This window comes from Phocoena sinus, chromosome 12, assembly GCF_008692025.1.
Source record: "Phocoena sinus isolate mPhoSin1 chromosome 12, mPhoSin1.pri, whole genome shotgun sequence".
NCBI classification, from domain to species: Eukaryota; Metazoa; Chordata; class Mammalia; order Artiodactyla; family Phocoenidae; genus Phocoena; species Phocoena sinus.
In genome coordinates, this window is record NC_045774.1 from 17,858,574 (window position 1) to 17,883,074 (window position 24,501).

At 42.3% G+C, this 24,501-nt stretch overlaps 1 protein-coding gene across 1 annotated transcript in view; it reads right to left on the reverse strand.

Annotated features, from left to right (window-relative positions):
- SAMD5 (sterile alpha motif domain containing 5) overlaps positions 1–13,574 on the reverse strand; it is a 52,751-nt gene extending 39,177 nt beyond the window's left edge. The window contains exon 1 of the mRNA XM_032651784.1: positions 13,033–13,574. Within this exon, the coding sequence (XP_032507675.1) occupies positions 13,033–13,497 (465 nt within the window). The 5' untranslated portion in view covers positions 13,498–13,574. The remainder of the gene's footprint in view (positions 1–13,032) is intronic.
- Positions 13,575–24,501: the final 10,927 nt, after the last annotated feature.

The following is a 24,501-nucleotide window of genomic DNA, read 5'->3' on the forward strand; positions in this document are numbered from 1 at the left end:
TTTATTGATCTTTGCCATTGTTTTCTTTGCTTCTATTTCATTTATTTCTGCTCTGATCTTTATTATTTCTTTCCTTTTACTAACTTTGGGTTTTGTTTGTTCTTCTTTCTCTAGTTGCTTTAGGTGTGAGTTTAGGTTGTTTAAATTTTTTAATTAAATTATTTGTTTATGGCTGCGTTGGGTCTTCATTACTGAGCACCAGCTTTCTCCAGCTGTGGCAAGTGGGGGCTACTCTTCGTCGCAGTGCGTGGGCTTCTCATCGTGGTACCTTCTCTTGTTGCCCAGCACAGGCTCTAGGTGTGCAGGCTTCAGTAGTTGTGGCATGCGGGCTCAGTAGTTGTGGCTCGCAGGCTCTAGAGCACAAGCTCAGTAGTTGTGGTGCACGTGCTTAGTTGCTCCACGACATGTGGGACCTTCTCGGACCAGGGATCGAACCTGTGTCCCCTGCATTGACAGGTGGATTCTTAACCACTGTGCCACCAGGGAAGTCCCCAAAGCAATCTTGAGAAAGAAAAACGGAGCTGGAGGAACCAGGCTCCCTGACTTCATACTATACTACAAAGCAACAGTAATCAAGACAGTATAGTACTGGCACAAAACCAGAAATATAGGTCAATGGTACAGGATAGAAAGCCCAGAGATACCACGCACCTGTGGTCACCTAAACAATGACAAAGGAGGCAAAAATATACAAGGGAGAAAAGACAGTCCCTTCAATAAGTGGTGCTGGGAAAACTGGGCAGCTACATGTAAAAGAATGAAATTAGAGCACTCCCTAACACCAGACACAAAAATAAACTCAAAATGGATTAAAGACCTAAATGTTAAGGCCAGACACTATAAAACTCTTAGAGGAAAACATAGGCAGAACACTCTTTGACATTAATCACAGCAAGATCCTTTTTGACCACCTCCTAGAGAAATGGAAATAAAAATAAACAAATGGGATCTAATGAAACTTAAAAGCTTTTGCACAGCAAAGGAAACCATAAACAAAATGAAAAGACAACCCTCAGAATGGGAGAAAATATCTGCAGACAAAGCAACTGACAAAGGATTAATCTCCAAAATATACAAACAGCTCATACAGTACAATACATAAAAAACAAACAATCCGATCAAAAAATGGGCAGAAGACTTAGACATTTCTCCAAAGAAGACATACAGATGGCCAACAAACACATGAAACGATGCTCGACATCACTAATTATTACAGAAATTCAAATCAAAACTACAATGGGTCATCACCTCATACCAGTCAGAATGGCCATCCTCAAAAAATCTAGAAACAATAAATGCTGGAGAGTGTGTGGAGAAAAGGGAACCCTCTTGCACTGTGGGAGGAATGTAAATTGATACAGCCACTATGGAGAACAGAGTGGAGGTTCCTTAAAAAACTAAAAATAGAACTACCATATGACCCAGCAATCCCACTACTGGGCATATACCCAGAGAAAACCACAATTCAGAAAGAGTCATGTACCACAATGTTCATTGCAGCTCTATTTACAATAGCCAGGACATGGAAGCAACCTAAGTGTCCATCGACAGATGAATGCATAAAGATGTGGTACATATATACAGTGGAGTATTACTCAGCCATAAAAAGGAATGAAATTGGGTCATTTGTAGAGACATGGGTGGACCTAGAGAGTGTCATACACAGTGAAGTAAATCAGAAGGAGAAAAGCAAATATCATATAATAAAGCATATATGTGGAATCTAGAAAAATGGTATAGATGATCTTATTTGCAAGCAGAAATAGAGACACAGACATAGAGAACAAATGTCTGGATACCAAGGGGGAAAGGGATGCGGTGGGAGGAATTGGGAGACTAGGATAGACACATATACATTATTGGTACTATGTATAAAATAGAGAGCTGATGGGAACATACTGTATAGCACAGGGAACTCTACCTAATGCACTGTGGTAACATAAATGGAAGGGAAGTCCAAAAGGGAGGGGATATCTGTATGTGCATGGCTGATTCATTTTGTTGTGCAGTGGAGGCTAACACAGCAGTGTAAAGCAACCATTCTCCAATTAAAAATTAATTTAAAAAAAGAGAAAGGAAAACCTAAAAGGCAAATGGTATATTGAGTAAAATATTTTCAATTATTATAACAAACAAATTATGTACGTTATTGTTATTTAAACAGCTTTCTGAAATTATGGAAAGAACATTTAGCCTCAACAGAATCATAAGGACATGAACTAATAATTTAATATAGGTCTTCATATTGAAAATAACTTTATAATCACAAGATTTTGTATTATACAACAAAGATTAGCCAGATGTTTTGATTACTGTCAGTTATTCTTTGAGGCACTTTTCATATACTGTCTCTCTGATTCAACACCCTTAAGAAGTAGGTAATATTATACCCATTTATAGATGAGACAACTGAGTTTTAGAAAGATTAAATAATTTGTCCAAGTAAATGGTAAAAAAGAATGTAACTTCAATTCTATCCAAGTCTGTACCCTCTATATTCCTCCAGTCTGGAAGAAACAACTAAAATTATTGATAAGGTGGAATACATAGGAGTTTAAAATTTTTCGACATCCAAAAATAAATCATTAAAATCTAAGGTAAACCACACTCTGAAAAATCTCTGCAACCTCTATGCAACAATGGTTATTTTCCTTAATATATAAAGAGCTCTTGCCAAGCAACTGGAAGTGGTCTAAGACCAACAGAAAAAACAGGCAAGTACAGTGAATAATCAATACATAATTATAAAAGCCACAAACATGAAATTATGTAAATCAATAATCTAAGAAATGTCATTCAAAGAATGATGAAATATTATTTCTCAAACATGACATTTTCAAATTATGAAGAAATGTAAATAATCAATAATAACATGGGTGAGGTTTCAACCCAATAAGAAAATGGTTAAATTAATTATGGTGCTAAACTAAGATGGAATATGTCTTAGCATTAAAATCATTTTTCAAATGATATCTGCCAACATAGGACTAGCCTTATCCTTACTCTTATCCAATACCAGATTTATGCATGTGTACAAGACAGAAATTCTAATTCATAGGTGATTTTTAAAGAAATACACTGTAGTGTTAAAAACTGTAAAACAGACCATTTTAAATTTCTTCTCAGTCTGCTTCAGTGTTCTCCAAATTTTCTCAATTCAGTCTATTTACTTTTCAATCAGAAATATTTTCAAAATTGTATTAGAAACAATGATTTATTCACTATCAGTAAGAACCCTTCAAATTTGTGAAGTTCTTTTAGAATTTACAAAACAACCTCATAAATATTATCCCATTTAATTCACACTACAACCTTTTGAGATAAATACTGGCATTATTTTACAGAAGAAATAATGTTTCTTAAACTAAAAAGATCACATTTCCTTATGTCTTCCAAGGACAGGGCAGAGAGATAGGGCAGGCAAAGAAGGGGCCCTTAAAACAAAATGAAATTTTAAATTATGAACAAGACCTATAGAAACTCTAAACATTGTCAGTGATAAAACACTTCTCCCTGAAAAAAACCTTTTGTTGGCCTAACTTCTAGCTGTCACAGTTACTGTCGAGTTTCAATGGCATTTAAATTCGCTTCAAATTAGCATCTTCAAATTAGCAGGCCTCTCACTGTTGTGGCCTCTCCTGTTGCGGAGCACAGGCTCCGGACGCGCAGGCTCAGCGGCCATGGTTCACCGGCCCAGCCGCTTCGCGACATGTGGGATCCTCCCAGACCAGGGCATGAACCCGTGTCCCCTCCATCGGCAAGTGGACTCTCAACCACTGCGCCACCAGGGAAGCCCAAATTAGCATCTTTTATTACCTGTCCTTTTATAGGCATTGTGTCCTACCTGGGAGTTAATTCACAGAACTCCTGGTTATATGGTTGGCACCAACCCACGAATTTTGTTATAAGAGTCCTTTCTAAAATAAGTTTGTAGGACTTCCCTGGTGGTGCCGTGGTTAAGAATCCGCCTGCCAATGCAGGGGACACGGGTTCAATCCCTGGTCCAGGAAGATCCCACATGCCGTGGAGCAACTAAGCCTGTGCGTCACAACTACTGAAGCCCATGCGCCTAGAGCCCGTGCTCCGCAACAAGAGAAGCCACCGCAAGGAGAAGCTGGTACACCACAACGAGCAGTAGCCACTGCTCGCTGCAACTAAAGAAAGCCCGGGTGCAGCAACGAAGACCTAACATAGCCAAAAGTAAATTAATTAATTTTTTAAAAACACTTAAAAATAAATAAATAAAATAAGTTTGTAAAAGTTGTCATGTCTCTCCCACGGTACTACATGAATAAGTTAAACTGTAGATTGAAAATAAACAATGATAGCTTCGTGATTTGTAAAAACAAAACAGAAAAACGTGAAACTTGAGTTAGTTCAATTCCATTATTATTATGACCACTTAAGAGTTTTTATATGTGTTGAAAACTCAATACAGTGAAACAGAGTACAAACTGCATGGTGCAATATGTTAGTTTGGTTAAGTGCAAATTCTATTTTATAGATGAAATGTTTTTATTAAATTTGAATTCTTTAAAACTGAAATATATTCCTTATTTTAACTGTTAACTGTTTAAAACTACAGAAGAAATCAAGAAAATAATTGCTGTGTATTATTCCATGACTTTTACTTAAAATAGCTTTGTCAAATAGAGGTAGGGTGTTAAAAAAACATGGGTGTCAAATACAACAGGTACACTTCTAGTCTTATTATAAAATTATGGTATGCTCTAGGGAAAATATCTTAAAATTCGGATTTTGGTAAAGAATACATGCTGATTGTTTTCCTCATCTTTCGGACATGTTCCAAATGAAGTAGGTCTTATTTTGTTTGTATTTATAACTTTATGGAAACATAACAGTAAGGTTTTAAGAGCTCATCAGACCATTTATTTCAATTAGAAGCAGTAATGAAATCTCTTTAAACTATTAGATGTCACTTAGTCTCTATGTAAGATGGATTGTATGCTTAATGTCTTTTGGCATGATCCACAATTATTTGCCCTTAATACTTTTTATATTGACTGAAAACAAGGATTCCCTTCCTACTTCTCCTAGGCGTCCTCAAGTCCAAATCAGCTGTTGATCTGAAATAGCATTTTTCATAAAACTTAGAAAATAACTGTTAAAAACTTTTTAACTCAAGTGTTAGCAATAGTATAATAAGCCTTAGCTATAGCTAAGGACTCGATGCTGTTTCTAGCTCTACACAGACTATAACCTTGAAAAGTTATACTGATCACGGTCCTGGGTGTACTTTCCCTCACCATGGGCAATGTTCTTCCAAATACCTTAGGATATCCCTTGTTAATTTCAAGCACCAGCGTTGGTTGAGTCTGTGTCATCTGACTTACCTTACTTCAAGAAAATTCATTTCAGAACATATTTCTAGTGAACTGGAATCTAATTACTTACATAATCTGAAAAAATGTGCTTTTTTATCAAAATTTCTTTCTTATTTTTCATGGCATGCGTTAGACAACTACCTAAGAGCAGCCAAGGTGCATGAGGCCACCCTTAGCACTGCTAACCCTGCCCTGAGCATCTTTTCCTCATTGAACAGTGAGGAAGGAAGAAGAAGCACAACTGAGGCCTCTTTAAGACTGGAGATGCCACTGCAGAGAAAAGAGCTTGCTTTTTTTTTGACCTTTTTAATTTTAATAAAAATATGAAAATAATAATACGTACCAAGAAGGAATAGCTATATTTTTCTTCCCATCCACAGAGGCAGTAGTTAAGAGTGTGACCTTGGGCAAGTTGTATGACCTTGGGCAGGCTGCTTAACCTCTCTCTTTTTTTTGCTCCTTTTTTATCTTCCTTTTTTTTTTTTTGCGGTACACGGGCCTCTCACTGCTGTGGCCTCTCCTGTCGCGGAGCACAGGCTCCAGACGCGCAGGCTCAGCGGCCATGGCTCACGGGCCCAGCCGCTCTGCGGCATGTGGGATCTTCCCGGACCGGAGCACGAACCCGCGTCCCCTGCATTGGCATTGGCAGGCGGACTCTCAACCACTGCGCCACCAGGGAAGCCCTTTACCTTCCTTTTTAAAAAAAATTTTCATTGCAGTATATTTGCTTTACAATGTTGTGTTAGTTTCTACTGTACAGCAAAGTGGGTCAGCTATACGTGTATATATATATATAAATATATATATATTTTTTTAATATATGTGTGTATATATATATATATCCCCTCTTTTTTGGATTTCCTTCCCATTTAGATCACCACAGAGCACTGAGTAGAGGTCCCTGTGCTATACAGTAGGTTCTCATTAGTTATCTATTTTATACACAATATCAATAGTATATATGTCAATCTCTCACTACCAGGTGACAGTTCTGAACATTCCAACCGAACTTTGAAAATCTAATTTTTGAAGTTTTTACAAATAATTTTCACTATTGTATCCTCAGGCCTGCAGAAATGACTGCGTATCACTGGTACTAAAAATTTACTGCTGATTAATTACCAAATCCCCCTATTCTCAGGAGTAAAACCTGGGCCAACAGGCTTTTCTGTACACAGCCAAGACATGACCACTATGATGGCGGCTGAAATGTCCAGGCAAGGACAGGTACGGGGTGGCAGGAGCCAGGCTACCCCTCTGGCAAATGTTGTTTGCTCAATGCCTGCTAATATCCACAAACTTGGTTATAAGAGTCATTTTCTAAAATAAGTTTGTAGAGGTTGTCATGTCTCCCATGGTACTACATGAATCAGTTAAACAACAGACTGAAAATAAACAATGATATTAGCACCATGAAGCCAGAGGCATTCTTGGGAGAAGGAATATTTACTGTCATTTCAGCTTCTGCCAGGACCCAAGGCACAGCTCCAAAGGACGTAAGCATGTTCTCTGCCAACCTCTCTTTCCTTTCTAAATATTCTTTCTATATCCTTCAGCCCCAAAAAACAGAAGCCCTCATGCCACCTGTCTCTCCAAACACCTCCATCCCAAGCCATCTCTCCCCAAAATCCATGAATAACCCTGTTACCATGAAAGTCTTATTACTTACGGTAATTAAATTCACACTGAGGCGTGAATGAAGCTTAACACTCTTACAGCATTTTTAAAATAACATTATATTAACTCAGCTCTACTTGGTAGTGTGTGGCAAGGAGATATTTTTCAGTGAAGAAGTCTATACACCTTCCCCATCCACCATCTACCCTAGAGCCTGCCTTCCGCTTTTCCAAGTCTGCTAGAAAACAGGATATTTCTACAGTCCCATAAAATCCACATCTACCACAACCCCCATGCACAAGCACTGCCAAACTTACAGGACGCAATACAACATCACACATAGCTTGTAACCTGCAGCGCAAACATAGGAATGGTGAGAGTACTTTCTATTCACGTATAGCTATATATATCCTACAAGCATTATTGTATAACGTTTACATTTAGGCATAGCTATAAACACCAGATGCATAATACCTAGTATTTGTATATTAACGCAATACGCTCCGTAAACCTCTAATCTCTCCACCTCCCCCCTCACTGGTATCATGTGAGCAGACAGAGAAATGAGGGCTCTTCAACACCATCCCCACAAAGTTCCCAGTCTCCTCATCCACCCTTCCTCTCCGCCCCTCTGTCATGGAGAAGGCATCCCCCCCGCACACTGGAAGTGTGTCCCCCTTTTTTTTCCAGTGCTCTGGACACAATTCCCTCCCACCTCCTTGATCTCTTGGGTGGTCTCCCTTCTCCCACATCTTCACCTGCTCCCTCTCTCTGGCTGCCTCCCACCAACACTTAGACATGCTGTAGCTTCTCTCATCCTTAAAAAATACAAATTCACAAAACTCTTCCCTTGACTCAAATTCTCCCTTCTTCCTCCAGCTATAGCTTTAATTCTATCTTCTCAGTCTGACTTCATTAAAAAGTTGCCTATAGTACATCCAGACAATGGACTATTACTCAGCACTAAAAACAAATGAGCTATCAAGCCATGAAAAGACACAAGGGAATCATAGATGCCTATCACCAAGTGAAAGAAACCAATCTGAAAAGGTTATATACTATGTAGCCTTTCCAAATATGTGACGTTCTAGAAAAGGCAATACTGTGGAGAGAGCAAAAAATCATTGCTTGCCAGGAGTTGGGGGAAAAGAAGAATGAATGGGGAGAGCACAGAGGATTTTTAGGGCAATGAATATACTCTGCACGATACCATAATGATGGCTACATGTCATTCATTATAGATTTGTTCAAAGTCAAGAATGCACACCACCAAGAGAGACCCCCTAATGTAAGCTATGAACTTTAGGTGATTATAATGTATCAAGGTAGGTTCACCAATTGTAACAAATGTCCCACTTCTGGTGGGAGCGAGGAACACTGTGCATGTGTGGGACAGGGGTATATAGGAACTCTCTGGACCATCCTCTCAATTTTTCTGCAAACCTGAAACTGCTCTTTAAAAAAAATTAAATCTTAAAAAAAAAGTTGTCTATGCTCCCTGTTTCCACGTCCTCTCATTGGTCCATCACTTGAACCTGCTATTTCAGAAGTCCCCACTGGCATGGCTGCTACTTCCCATGGCATGGATACATTCAGTTCTTGTCCTGCTTGACCGGTCTCTGACCTCCTGACCAGTCCCTCCTCCTTGAAGCATCACTGCTTCCACTGACTCACCCTTTCTGCCTCCCTCGAAGGTTCTTCGTCCTCTGCCCATCTCCCAAATCCTGGTGTTCCCCAAGGTTCTGTCCTGGTCCCTTCTCCCTTCTCCCTCTACAGATCACTCGTATTTGTGGCTTCAATGTGCAGACTACTCCCAAATCTGTATCTTTTGTCCCAGCATCTCTCCTCTGCTCCACAACTGTATTTCCAACTGCCAACTAGACAAATATGTTCAAATATGCCTCCGGCATCAGTATATTTAAACCTGAAGGCAACATCTCTGTTTCCAAACTTGCTCTTCTCCTGGGTCTCCTGCTCAGGAAAGGGCATTGCAATCCTAAATCAGAAATCTACACGTCATCCTAACCTCTCTCCCCTCATCCCTGTCACCCAAACAATCATCCAGTTCTGGCAATTCTACCCCTCAGTTACCTCCATGGCGCCTCCCAGCCTGTCGCCACACAGTCCAGGCTGCCGGCAAATCTCTCCTGACACTGCAACCTCGTCCTAATCATTTCCTCTATCTCTGGTCAGGATCCATCAATAGCTCCCCTCTCGAGATACACTCCAGCGCCTACATATTACTCCAAGGCCATCCAGGACCAGCCCCTGCCTGTCTCGCCATCTCTTGCCACTTCTTCCAAGCATTCCGTGCTCCAGCCAGACTGAATTCCTTTAAATTCCCGATGCCCTGCTGCACTTCTTCCCTTTCTGGCCCTTTGCACACACTGTTCTCTATACCTAGAACACTTGTTCCCTTAGGACCCTCCTCTCCTTCAGGCTAAACCCTCCATCCTTCAGTTCTCAGACCAAAGGCCAGTTCTAGAAAGTCTGCCATGATTCCCCCTCCCCGCAAACTAGGTTGGAAGCAATCACTATACTTTATCATTGTTGTTCATCCCATTTTATGTCTTCCCCGCTACATCCCAAGTTCCTTGAAGGCAGGACTTCTGCATCCTGCCAATCACAGTAACCTGGAACCTGGCAGAGCCTCACCATAGAGAAGCTTGATAAAGTATCGAGAACATGTACACAAAGCTTTTCCTAATCCTTACTCTGTGAAAACATACCCCCACTTCATTAAGGTAGAAATCACAGCAGTCGGAGAAGCCAAGGACAGAGCAGAAGAGGGATTCATCCAATGTTTTTAGATTTCAAGCAGCGCTCTTTCCAAGCTCTTGGTTCTCCAAAGCTGGATTGCCTTGGTACAAAGGGAAATTTACTTTTCTTACATTTTAACTCACCTAAAAGAGGAAAGTGGCAACTGTTGATAAGACAATGAACACAGCACTGCAGCACAGTTCCTGGTAACATTAACTGTTATTGGGGCAAATACCACAATCCTGCAGTCCTTTCAAGCAATTCCTGGGAAAATTCCTCAACTTACTTTCCTCTGTAAAGATTCACTATTCCTGCCTTGATCACTCTACGTAAAATCCACTTTCAAACCATCTAATATTCTCACCAAAGTACAAAAAAATTACAAGGATCAGCCATGCAAAGACTATAAAGGAGACGTGAGGCCTCTCTAACAAGCAGAGTTCCAAATGCACAGAACGAACACTGTGTTCTGATCATGACAGAGCCAAGGAATCTGGAGAAATTAAAAAGTGGACCACACTTTAAAGAAGAGTCCTGGGCTTCCCTGGTGGCGCAGTGGTTAAGAATCCGCCTGCCAATGCAGGGGACACGGGTTCAAGCCGTGGTCCGGGAAGATCCCACATGCCGCAGAGCAACTAAGCCCACAGCTACTTGTGAGCCACAACGACTGAGCCTGTGCTCTAGAGCCCGTGAGGCACAACTACTGAAGCCCGCGTGCCTAGAGCCCGGGCTCCGCAACAAGAGAAGCCACCGCAATAAGAAGCCCGCGCACCACAACGAAGAGTAGCCCCTGCTCGCTGCAGCTAGAGAAAGCCCGTGTGCAGCAACAAAGACCCAGTGCAGCCAAAAATAAATAAATTAATTAATTAATTTTAAAAAAAGAGTCCTAACACTGTTGCAGAAAACAACTTCTTAGAGCATTTAAAATCCAAAATTTAAGAAGCAATGCATACGTAGGCAACAGATTCAGAAAAACCAACATGATCTGGCACTATACATGTGCATGCTCAGTTTGGGGTACATTACTTGTATTTTAGTTTCTATTTCAGTGTGTGCTTTTCTTGTAACAAATGCATGAAGTGACAGAATTTTTTTTACACTTAAATTCGTCAGCTCCATTTTTTTGGTCCCCACTTGGAACATCGATGAAGGGAGGTACACAAACACTTCTGGCCCCATTTTATTCTTCATCACTTTGAGAAATTACATATGTGTAGAAAGTGAATGAGGGTATATTTTTACTATCAAACGTTATTGTTATGGGATTTATATAGAAGTTGACAGAAAGTATTATTTACAAAAGTAAACAGTACTACAATGTAAGTCGAAATTTTCTTCGATAAAATGCACTTACTCAAATGCACTACTACCATCTCACACACTGATCTAGGCAGGAATGCGCAGTCCAAAGCCAATGCCCAAACATTCATGTCCTTAGAACCCTCTTCCACTTATCCTTTTCAGCTTCTGACTTTGATATCGAGGCCTTTTTAAGCATCAGAATCAAAATGTGTTACATCATCCCCACCCGCAGCCCACACTCTCCTCTACCCACCCAGCCCCGTACTCAGCTCTTCTGAAGAAGCAGCAAGCCCTAGTGATATGAACTTGTACCCGGCATCCCTTTCTGGCCAGGACTTGACCTCTGCCCTCACCAGGTGCCCAGGAGCTCACACTCTCTCAGCCTAAGCCCGCCTCACTTCCCAGGATGTAATCACGAAAGTCTGACTGGCCTTGAACTCCTTTGACCTGCCATCTCCAGGAACGAGCCTTTATTTTACACTGATGTCAGAGTCACTGTATACACGTATCTCCACCTCTACCTGCCTGGGAAAACTGTGTTCTCCCCTTCATCGCCCTGTTTGGGGCACACAGCAGAAACACAGTCAGAGTGGGTAACTGGGACATGTGTTTAACTTGAGGCAAACTGTCCTCCGGACTTGCCCTCTTTATATAGCTCATACAAAACAAATTTATACTCTTAAGCAGGTTATCTCAGTTGCCTGTCTTACAAGATAACCTATGGATAATATTAAACCTTATATTCTCATCTACCCTAGATATTTTTATCTACTTTTTACAAAGTTTTCTCTTGAACTTCCTTAAATCCAGACGTTATGACCGCAATTTAGGACTATAAAGCAACGCAAGTGCCCTAGACAAGCACACAACATTCGGATTACCCGCATGTCTCTGCTGCGGTGCTGTGTCTACGCCCCTCCAGCTACAGCATCCTTGCCACATTCACCGCTGGGCTTCTCTCTATGTCTTGACTTTCCCGCTGAGGTGCTCCTTTTCCTGGGCAACTCCAGGCAAGCTTGAGGATTACATATACTGTTTACTTCTCCCTTTCAAGTCAGGACCCTCTACCTGGATGGCTGCAGAAGCCTGAACTGAACAGACTCAGCTGGTGGCCGAGCTCTTGTAAGAAATTAAGACTTTCTGTAGTTAATTATTAAAGGCCCAAATCCACAGTTCAGCCTTCCTCACAGATCAGCTGCCATACGTTCCCAGCTTCTCCCCAGGGAAGTCCTCACTGGTGACGGAAAATCTCACTTCCTTGTGCTGTGCTCTCCTTTCCTACATGAGAATCCACTCAGGCTTTCTAGAAGTCACAGCTGTACCTGCTTCATCTCATCTGGATTAACAATCAACCAAACCGGTGACCCAGCACAGCAGCACGCCCTCAGTGACCCCATTACCACCAATGTCCTTAGCACCCATTACCTCCCTATACTTAAGCTGAAGGAACTTATCCCAAGCGGACTGACTTGTGTTTTGTTAACTTTTCCCCTAGACTGCTCATGTCAATCGTTCACTTTTCAAATCTGCAGCTGGGATTTGACTATGGAATTGAGAGCAACAGGGCATCATTTCTCACTCTTTGAAGGAAAGGGTCGGCCAATTTCCCTTGGGAGCTTCTCAGAAAGGTGAGAAAAAGAAAGGTCGAGAACAATGTGGGTTTTAACCAGTCTTCTGGTACCTTCAGACCCAAACACTCCCACGGAGGATATCATGACTGTCCTGTGCTCCTGGAGAAGCACCGCGCACCCAGTTCCTGACCGAGACTACGCGGACACTTGGTCCCAGTTTAGAAGTAACACCTGGGTGAGGGATCCTGTCTTATCAACCGTTGGTGGCACCGGGAAGCAAGGAATAAAAAGCGAACACAGAAAGAACCCAGAAGAGAATACCAAATACCCAGAGCCTCCTCGTCTCCCGTCGTTTCCTGGCAAAAGCGGGCTGCCAAGCCTGGGCAGGAGCGGCCGGGCCGCGTCCCTCCCGCCGCGCGCCCACGCCGCCTCCTTACCTTGCGGGAGTACGGGGGCTTGCTCAGGTGGATGCCGTCGCGGACGAGCTTATCCCTGATCATGATCTTCAGCTTCAGTTTCGGGTAGCTCACCAGCTCCCTGCCGCGAGGGGCGGTCGTCAGGCTGCGGGGGTCCCCGCGGGGACCCTGGGCCTGGCCGCCGCAAGGCTCCCCCCGGCGGCGAGTGGGGACGGCGACCGCAGGCGGCCCGGGTGGCGCGGGCGGCGGCTGCGGCTCCAGCGTGAAGTAGAGGCCGGCGGCGGCGGCGTCCTGCTCCCGCAGCCGGCGCACGGCCTCCAGGATGCGACGCCGGTGCGCGGGCGCCAGCACCCCGATGGCGTCCAGGTCCGGCTCCCCGATCTGCTTGCACACCTCCAGGTCATCGTAGCCGTTATCCACGAAGGACTCCGCGTACTGCTGGAGCTGCAGCGCTTTCAGCCACTCGTAAACTATGTTGGTGCACATGGTGGGACTGGAACCCCCGCCGGCAAACGGCGTCCCAGCGCCCGAGCGGCACGGGCGGCACCAGTTCTGAGAACTTTTAATCCTCTCCTCCAAAGGGAAAGAAAAAATCTCAGTGAAGTTTTCCTTTTAAAGAAAAGGATAGGGCCGGAGATAGAAAGCCATCAGAAGCCTGAAGAGGGAGAAGCGGAAAAGCGGCAAAGTGAATTCCCCAAGCAGCCTGGAGCTCGCAGGCACTGGCGGCTGGGGGAGCCGCTCCGCGCCGCCCCTAGATTCTCCGCCGCCGCCGCCGGCGCCTAGGGGAGGGGCGCGCGAGGGGGCGGAGGCGGGCGGGGCCCGGGCACACCCCTCGGACCCGCGCGGGGTCAGCGGCGCGTCGCGCCGCCCAGGACTTTCCGCAGCCCGGACCGTCCTGGGGCTGCGCGCCGCATCTCAGTTTCTGGCCGCCGCCGTTGGCGTCTGAACGCGCGCCCCACGCTGCGGAGGCAGCTCCTCGGCGCAGATCCGCGGCCGCCCAGGAGCGCCTCGTCTTCGCGAGTGCGAGTCACTGTCGTCCTCCTAGCGGAGAGGGGGTGTCTCTCCTAAACTGCCGGGCTCCCGCGGAAGCCTTGGATTGCTTTTCACATTTGTTTTTAATCCGCTTTCTCTAGCTCGTGGAAATCTCTAAGCTCACTTCTTACCGAACCTCTCTGGCTGCAGCCTGCGCGCTCGCCGGTCGCCCACGGGCACTTCCCCAGACTGGGAGAGGCTGGGAGGTTGTTTCCCTTCTCCTTTCCCGATCCGCGTTGGATTCCCTTTGCTCGGAGCCCGCGCGCAAGGCCGGAGCCCGGCGTTCTGGCTTCTCCCAGGGACAGCCGCTCGGCGCCCGGCCGCGGCGCTTTGGCTCGGCGGGTGGGCGCGACGCTGGGCCCGCCCGTTTCTGCCGGCGCTGCGTGCGGCCCCTCCTCGCTGCAGCTGGGCACTCTGGGCGGCGGGAGAGGCTGGTGCTTCTGCCTGGCTCTCCCTTCCTAGGCCCCCGGGTCTGCGAAAGTTTGGGACGGGTTGTACGAAATTTCCCTTCGGCTGGCGCATTCCCTGCCGCCCCGCACCCCCCACCCCGGCGACTTTCTGTCGGGTCCTCTCACCCTCGTCTCCACTGTGCTTTCTTTCCGGTCCCCCCCCCACACACACACCCAGCATTCTGCCCTGCCTCTTCGGGTGCTCTGCCCCCCAGGGATGACACTTCGAGGCGTTCAGTCCAGGAGCCTGGGGAGCAGAGCTTACGCCTCCCGCCCCGGGATCGCGTGGACATCCATACACCAGCACCCAGCTCGCGTTAGAGGAGACGCACCAACCTCCGCCCGCCACACTTTCTCTCTAGGGAAGAACACAATCTACCAATTTTCCCTTTCGTGCCCAATGCCTGAACAGGCGCCTGGGGCGGGGACCCGAGGAGCAGGTGGAACCGCCGAGTGCCTCGCCGGAGTTTCCTTAAGTGTCTTGACCTCTTCGTGGGGCTAAGGGAATTTTGGTCTAGGTACTCAGTGGGGCAGGTTCACTGCCTCCACTCTTTTCGCGGAAGGGCGTTTCAACTTCACACCTGAGCCATTTCAGGACCTGAACTGGACACTTTTCCTGGAGTCGCCGTGGGGCGTGCCAGCCGCTAGCCCCGACCCGACGATGATTTCAGTGTCGTTTCCAGACCTGCTCATTTAGCCTGCAGGGCAGGGAGGGGGTCCTCGTTCCTAAATCAAAAGAGCTGAACCCCTTTGGGGACGTAGAGCCCTTAAAGAATCAAATGACAGTTTTGGCCCTTTGGGCGGGCAAAACAACCCACCTAGGTGCACCCAAAATATTGCCTATAGCTGGGGGCAGGGGCAGAGGATGGGCCGGGTTCCCAAGCCTCCGGACTCGCGGATACCACATTAAGAACAGTTGCCAGGAAGGATCTGCCAGGAAGGAGCCTGGTGGGCGTGGGGAGTCGAGCGCGAAGAGCTGTGGGGCTGCATGTAGCCCGTCCCCCACCCCCGCTGGGTCGCCCGGGTCACGCCTGACGGAGCTCGCCCTAGGGTCGCCGGCAATGCTAGGTTGCGTTTCTCCCGCGCGCTTGGGTGCTGAAGGCACCAAGCCCTTTCCGCCCGGCGCAGCTCGCCGTCTCTCTCTCGCCAAAGCAGGCTCACAGTGCCCCCTATCGATCGCGCGGCCGAATTTTAACGAGTTGTTCAAGCACCCCTACCCCCAAACTTACTCAGCCAAAGAAGTGAGCTTCAAGGCTTTATATTAGTTCCCCGGCCCCCTTTTAAAATACAAATGTTTACAGCAGGTTTACCTTTGTACCCCGACACTGTTTCATAAAGACCTTTGACTTTTAGGAGGAAAAGACTCCAGCAGTTTGAACTATGCTGCTAAGAACAGAAGTTACAGCAGGTTATTTATTTGTAATTTACCATACGCCAGGCACTTACACATATCTCCTTATATATGGCAAGCCGTATTATTATCCAGCATCTTACAGAAGAAGAAATGGAGGCACCGAAACACCAATTTGCCCACCCACCCCACCCCAAAGATGTCACTGTTCACGATAGAGCAAGGGCCAGAACCCTGGAGGAATAAATTCAGCGCCTTTCTTCCAGCCAGGAAACTTCCTCGTCTCCAGAGTGTGCTGGGTAACGTGCAGGAAAAATTGGTCTGGTTGTAAGAGGGGAGCGCCTTTTGTGTTTAGACTGTGAAACTGAAAGCTGCAGGGTTTTTTAGTGCTGTGGCTTTTTTCTTTCCCCAGTTGTGTGAAAAGTCCAACAGTGTTACCGAGGGGTTCTTTGCTTAGTTATATACAGCTTTTTCCCCTCTGGGAGCTTGAAGACACTCACCTTGCTCATTAATCCTCAGTGACGGCAGCAAGTATTTGCATTTCCGTTTTATAATTAGGGAAACTTGTTTGGGGGAAGATAAACTACTTGTCCAAGGTCATACAGTAAATCAGGGCAGAGACAAGAAGAAACCTGCCATGTCAAAGTGTCTTCCCAACCGGTGGCTGGGATTCTCCCTTTATTTATGTGCAAAGCCACTATCCAATTAGGAAATAAAGCATCCTGGTGCTCTCTTTGAAATGGAAGGCTTTTATAAATCAATCGTTGTTAATCAGTCATAAATAAAACTTACTGTTACCTGTAGAGAAAGCCTGCTATGTGGAGACTTCACTAGTCTGAACTACTGAGACACTTTTTCCCTTCTACTTCTCTTATTTCCTACACTTGCTCAAGTCTTTTATTTGTGAGCCCTCAAGGCTACTTTCTTCTGCTTTGCCTTAGCATACTGAACCTCTTAATAGATTTAGTTTGCAGAGGCAACTACATATAATCGCAAATACAAAAGTTTTATAGGCTAAACAGGAGGGAGAGACACAAGGCTAAAGTCCAAAGTACAACAGGCAGTTTTAAGATTTAGAACTGTATTGTTCTGGAGCTAGAAGGCCATTCAAGGTCATCTCAAACATCCATATTTACATGAAGGAAGTTGAAGCTCAGGAAGGTCAAATTACTTACCTAAGGTCACACCACTAGTTTGTGACAGATCTAGGACAGGAACCCAGATCTGTTTCTTCCTATGTTCTTCACAATGCACTGCATTACCTCATTTTTGCTGTAAGCGCCTGGCTACTGTCAAAAACATTCATTTACTCATCGAACGATTATTAAGTAGGCATTTCAGTGCCAGGCACTGAAGCAAAAAGAGATGAGATTTCCTTCATTAATTGGAACTGGAAAGATTTCAGCATTCTAAATATGTAGAGAATAAACCCATAGTTTTTTGTATGTGAGTTCATGAATTAAGAAGATTACAAAGGTGATATTTTCTTCTATCTTTAATTAATTATTCAAATTCCATGAATCTTTACACTAGCCAAAATGTGTAATTAAACTATTTTACATCCAGACAGAAATGTATTTATAAAAACAAGTGGCTATTATGCTTCTAGGCACAGCCTTGGAACACCAAATTAATTTACTCAACACACATTGTCGAGTACCTATAATTTTACAAGTATTTTCAAGTGGTATTGCTTTATTAGAATCTTTTTCTTTTTATAAAAATGTTCAAAACATTTATGATGCTGATTATTATTTAATATGTTTGGAGCCAGATGTTTTTCTGCAGAGAGGACTCCTTGCCTGATGAAAATTAATGGGAAAATAGGTTGTAGACAACGTTTCTTTGTAGACATTCTTTGAGAACTGTTCTGTAACGGGAATAACTATGGCAAAATGCCTGTTGATACTCAGTGTAATAAATTAATGATAATTATATTCAAGTTTTAAATTCTAAATCTCAGAAGACAGCTTTTCTACTTTGCTCAGACTCTGTAACCTGATCTAAGGATATAGAGTGAAAAACAATTTGTTTTGAAATTTTCTCGGTGCCACTTAAGGTTTCATACCATTTTTTTTCGGAATAAATTGTTTGCACGTAGGGTGTGTAAAAATTAATTTCCATTAACATCTATTAAACATCAGTCCCCATTGTGTCTAGGCTTGTAGAAGTCAAGGATATATAATATTAATCTTAAAATGCAGAATATGTCTTGCCTCTGTTTAAACTATGAGCTAAAAAGCATCTAGGAGGAGCGGATGCCATAGGGAGAAAGGAGAATAATGGACTTGAGTGATGTAATAGGCAATGTGTTCTCTGGTGGCTGGGAGTCAGACGTTGGGTTGGCAACTTAATTGGGGGCAGGCTGGGCGGGGGCACCTGTTAATATGTCTGAGCTGTATACATTATACTTGTGTGTGACAACACGTATATGAAAGAAGGAGAGACACGAAGCAGTAGAGAGTAGCAGCAGGATTCCATTAGCTTATTCATTTCTATTATAACAACCCTTTCTTTCTTTAAAGAAGGAACAAAGGGTAAAAAAAAAAAAATGTTCAAAAAAGTCAGAGACCTGGAGATCACTAACAGAAAAAGCCAAGCAAGAGACTAATAGTGATAGAAAACAAAATGAGATCCATTAAAAAAATAATAAATCTACGCTCTTACCTCTGGTAAGCCCGAAACATGCTGTATTTTAAAATTCACTCAAGAAGAGGAGGAAAGGATTGGTTAGTTCAGTGTTTCTTAAAGTAAAGATGGTAGGTGAAGTATTTTGTTAAATGATAGGCAGCTCTTAGGAATACCTTTTTTTTTTTTTAATCTAAATCAGCAAAGTTAACTTACCACCTGAAAGTTAGGTTACATAATCTCATACAAGTGAAATGATATTGATAAAAACTATTTCAGACAAGTGCAAGTTATCTACCTAATCACAAAAATGAAATCATTCCATTTATGACCAGGTGCCAAAACTGAACACATACTAGCTGTTCCCATCTAACGGTTCATTTCCATTCAGGTGTTAGGACAAATGATTTGGTGAGGCTACTTCCTGAGATCCATTTGGCTCCCATGAGTGAGAGGTTGTACGTGGTCTCTTTTGAGACAAAGTAATTTTATGTGTTTGTTTTCAAATCTTCCTTCCTCCTTATTTGGTTCAAATTTGCTATTGGAATATACACTCTAAAACTCTTGAACCCTTAACTTATAGGAAACCCGCAGTAATTGGGGCTCCTATGGAAACCTGAGGCCTTGTTCCTTTTCCAGCTTTAGAGAGAGGCAGGTGGACTGTCTGTGACCTTTGAGGTCACTTTGGATATACATATGCAAACTCAGACCTCATTTATGGGTGTGTTAACATCCTATCTGAGTGCAGCACCAGATTCTTAAACCAGCAAAGCCCTGTTCCTAGAAGTGTGTTGGACAAACCCGGGAATAGTAGATGTTTTGAATACATCTTTAAACCTTTTCAGCCTATCAGTTTCACCAAAGCCAAATTTCAGACTCTTGGGGTTGTTCATCTGTCCTGTCCGAGTGAACCCAGACCCTCACAGCTTGGACCATGGCCATGGTCTTGGCAGCATGCTCTCTGCCAATGTGTCCTGACTTCCGAGGACTTGCTGGTTTCATGAGCAAGGAGAGCGGGATCTTCAGGGACCTGCTCAGAAAAAATATAAATGATACATTCCTTATACTGTACATCAGGATAAATTCCAGATGGATCAACAATTTAAAGATAAAGGTGAAACAATATACATACTAAAAGAAAATATGGGTATATTCCTCTGTAACTTGGGAGTAGGGAAGACTTTCTTAATTTTGAATCCACTTCTAGAAGCAATGGGAAAAAAGATTGATGCCTTCGATTACATAAATATAAAAAGCCTTTGCATGGCAAACAAATAAAATTAAAATTGAAACTGCCATTAGCAAAGTAAAAAGGCAAATGACACCCTCTGGGAAAACATTTAGAACTTACGTGGCAATCAAGGATTGGAAAAGCTAATACCAAAAAAAGCATCTCAAAATAGAAAAGGAAAAAGGCAATAGACCTAAACGAAAATTGGCCAGAGTTCCCAGTAAAAATGCAAATGGATATTCATCTGAAACCATTCTCTACCTTCCTCAAGGTAAAAGAAATGCACTTTCAAAATATACTTAGAGACGGCAACTTAACCTATCAGATTAGCAAAAAAGTTTAGCAACGAACTCAGTTGGCAAGACCGCAGAGAAACAAACATTCTCAAAATTGAGAATAAAAAGGCAAAATGGTACAACCTCTGTGTTGCTCAGACTCCGGAAAATAAAACTCACAGTATCTATTTAATTGAAAGAGAATTTAACCAAGTATTGAATCTAAAAGACAAAAAGTAAACCCTGCAGTATACCAGATGTAGTAACTTTAGGAAGAAGCTATTTATCCTTAAAAATTGAGGGAACAAAGGAAAGAGGTTGGAATTATTAGAATATAAAAACTTCAAGAAGCAGCCCTGCTGAGCGGGGACCCAGAATTCTGAGGAAGGTGTGCTGCCTGATTGGTTAGGAGGAAGGACCCCATGGAGCTGGGGTCAGACTTCTGAGGAAGGAACACCATCTGGCTGGTAGAGGTACCTCAGGAGTTCCAAGGAGGTCCCCCTGCAGAGCTGAGGTTTCTAAGGAAGGCTGCTTACTAGCTGGGGCTGAAATCTTAGGGAGGGTTCTAAGAGTGTAGAAAACTGGAAACCGTAACCTGTCCCTACTGGATGAAACACCATTGCAGGGGTGACTCTGACAGGAAGAGGGAACAAAGCAGAAAGCAGCAAGTCCCTCATTCTTTTTCCTGCTTTGCAGCCTACTTCTAGCACACTTTTGCCAGAACTTAGCAGAAAGCCAGCTGGTAAAGCAGAAAGGTGGAATGCTGAGTCCCAGCACCTGCATCTCAAAGTGGAGGATGAAATGGTGGGTAGAGAGATGAGAAAAAATGAACAAATAATCAGCATAACACCTATGGAGGGGGATTTGGTGATAGCCAGAAAGTTTCATGTTCATTTATCCTTCAATTTCGCATTCCCACTTCTGTGAATCTATCGCAAAGATATACTAGCAAAAAATTTTTTAAACTGTTTAAGTATGCATAAGACTGTTAATCACAGTTCTTTTTGTAACAGCTAAATATTAGCACCAGCCCAAATGTCCATCAGTAAGGGACTGATGGAGTAAGCTCTGGTTAAACGACACAGTGAAGTACTTGGCAACTGTTAAAAGGAATGAGGACTCCCTCTGTACATGAGCATGGAATGAGCTCCAGGCTATACCACTATTTGAAAAAAAAAAAGCAAGATGGAGGAAAGTATTCAATACTTACATTTAGTATTCTATACTTAATTTAAGGAGGAGGAGGTGTGAATATATGTCCTACAATTTGAGAAATGATTATTCAAAAAGAGATAGATGGCATAGGGTGGAAGAGATGGGGTTAGGACCTAGACTTTTTTTTTTAAAACATATTTTGTCGATTTGGCTGTGGAACAATGAAAAAGTTTTAAATAATCATAAAATTAAATTAAATTTTAAAATCAACCTCCCCAAATTAGAAATAAAACAAAACAAAGAAACCTATTTGCCCTGTAGTGGCATAACCTCACAGAGAAGAGCTATCTAAGGGACTTAAAAGGGCAATTTGACCATACAAACCCAATGGGATCACCCTAAGGAAAAAAGAACAGCAACAACAAACAGTAAACTATTTGTTTACTAATGAGACTGTTGTTAATAGTATTTGGATTGTTAGGAAGACATTGTTACATGTATAATGTGGTATAAATCAAATAATAATTGTTGGTGGTGTTGAGATCCAAGATTTTTGAAAGCACTATTGAAAAGGAGCTAGAGTTGTAAGATCAATGAGTTAAAAATAAAACTCCGTAGTCCTAAATTTTAATTTGAAATAATATGAACTCATAATATATTTTATCTTAAAAAAACACCTTTTCTTAGCTTTGTCTACAAAAAGGTTTAGAAAAAATGATTGACCCAATAGTAATGAGACCTCTAGAACCCAAATTCTGATCTCAAATACTATTTCCCACTAAAGGGAACTACTTCCTTAAAAAAATGCCCGGTTCCAGGTTTGGGGAAGGAAATGAACAAGATTAGTCTGGGAAATGTTGTCATAGCAGAAGACAAGGTATCTATCAAAGACTGCTAGGCATGCCAAAGGGCTCAGGCACCAAACTGAACAAGTTCCCACCAGACAAAGATGGAATAATTTGAGCATTATCAATTAGGATCATAAATGTAATGAATGAAAACTGATCAAATATGTTTAAACTCATAAGTTCCTATGATATTTTAATAAGACCCTACTTGGTAACCTTTAGAGGATATTAGAGAACCACTTCATTATTTTAAAGACTGGTACCTAAAGAGAATGAATCAAGCGCTTTTCCTGCTTTTCCTATATGATTTGTAACTCAGGAAACAAAATCATTGATGAGGAGAAATTTCTTCATAGAAGCATCCCAGCTACGAAAATTAAAATGTCACTAATGCGACTCCTATTAAGGTAATATATCTACCAGTAGACTTCAAAATAGGAATCCCTAAGAAGCTTTTAGGGAGACCACAAGTTCAATATTATATTCATGGCACTATGAAGACATTATTGGCCTTTTCCCCTGTGTTAACTTTTACAATAATGGTACAAAAGTAATGGTGGGCAAAACTGCTGGGGCCTCAATACCTGTCAAGGCGGTGGCACAAACCGTCTTACTAGCAGCCGTTGTATTTCTACCAACACACACTGCAAGACAAAAACAAGCCAACTTCACCTCAGAATTTCCTAATGAAGCAGTAAAAGTAATTAATTGTATTAAATCTTGACCGATTACAAAAAAAAAAATTTTTTTTTCCATGTTAAAAGAAGGTAGAAATACACATAAAGCCCTTATGCTGACTACTGACCTCTGGTGGTCATCTCCTTAAAAATCACTTGTGTGATTGAGTTGCCCCTGAACTAACTGCTTTTTCCACGGAACATAATTTTCACTTCAAGGAATGATTGACAGAAAAATTATGGTTATTCAGAGTTGGGTATTTGGCAGGTATTTTCCTGAAAATGAATGAAGTGACACTGACACGTCAAGTAAACAACTGACAGTATCTGTTGCCAGTGGTAAAATTCCGATTTTCCGATAAAAATCTGAATTTGGGAAAACTTGAGTTTGCCACCATGAGCTCGACAGCTTCCCAACACCTACAGATTTTTTAAAAATAACCAATGGTTATTAATAAATGTAGTTTTTTGATATTGAATAATGAAATATGTCCACATTTGGAAGTTCTACATATATCAGTATATTTTCCAAATATTGTCACAAAATCATGCCTGGTGAGAGATCCATTCAAAGAGGAAGATAAGCCTATTCTTAATTGAATAGGAAAAGTCCACTGACATGGTTTTAGATTTCACACTACAACTAACCTTTAGAAAACTACCATTCATCAAGGTTCTGTATAGTGTCCAAGGAGAATATCTACAGTTATCTGAAAAGGGTATTAAAATAATTCTTCCACTTCTAACAACACATCTTTGTGAAGATGGATTTTTTTATGCACTTCAATTAAAGCAACATATTGCAACAGATTGAATACAGAAGCAGAAAGAAAAATCCAGTGCTCTTCTATTCCATTAAACCAGACGGTAAAGAGACTTGTAAAAATGTAAAACAATTCTCTTCTTCTTGTGAATTTTTTATTTTGGAAAATATAGTTTCTCCCATAAAATATGCTATTTATGTTAACATATAATGTTTTATTATTGTTATTTTAAACAAATAAATATTTTAAAGTTTTCTCAGTTTTAATTTTTAATATAGTAAATACCAGTAGATAAAATCCACAAAAGCAAAAGCTCTGCGGGATCCTCAATAATTTTTGAGCGTAATGTACTCATAAGGCAAAAAGTTTGATAACCGCTGATCTTAGTAGTATGTCAATGGTTGACAGCATCACTAAAAGAGAGACATCCAGACATTATTATTACTTCCATTGGAAGTAGACACTACCTATGAAGAAGTCTTGCTAAAAGTTATATTGAACCTGACTGAACAAAGTTCTATGAGAAACTACCAATTTATAGGGAATACAACAGATGAACATGTGGGAGATGCAATCAGCAAAATCCAGACTAAATGAGATTACAAGAAAAGCACCATTTTTCTTGAACAAAAATGGCAAAGTCAGGGTGTGGGTGCGGAGAGGAATTGGGAGACAGAGACTTTGACGAGAGAAACAAAAGGCAGATCAAACAATTTTAAAATATGGACTTTTCCTGGAACCTGATTTGAACAGACATTGTTAAATACTGTTATAAGAAAATGAGAAAAATGTAAATACTGACTAAATATTTGTTGATATTAAGAAATTGATCATTTGGGGGGGGTGATACCAATATTGTAGTTATGTGTGTTTTCTTTCTTTTTTTTTTTAATGTAACAATTCCATAGAGATGCAATTTTTGCAGGTGAAATATATAATGCCTGGGATTTGCTCCAGAGTAATTTGGAGAAGTAAGAGGTAGTAATACACGAAACAAGCCTAACCTTGAGTTAATTATTGAAGCTGGATTATATTAAATAGGGTTCATTATATTATTTTCTTTACTATTGTACCCGTTTT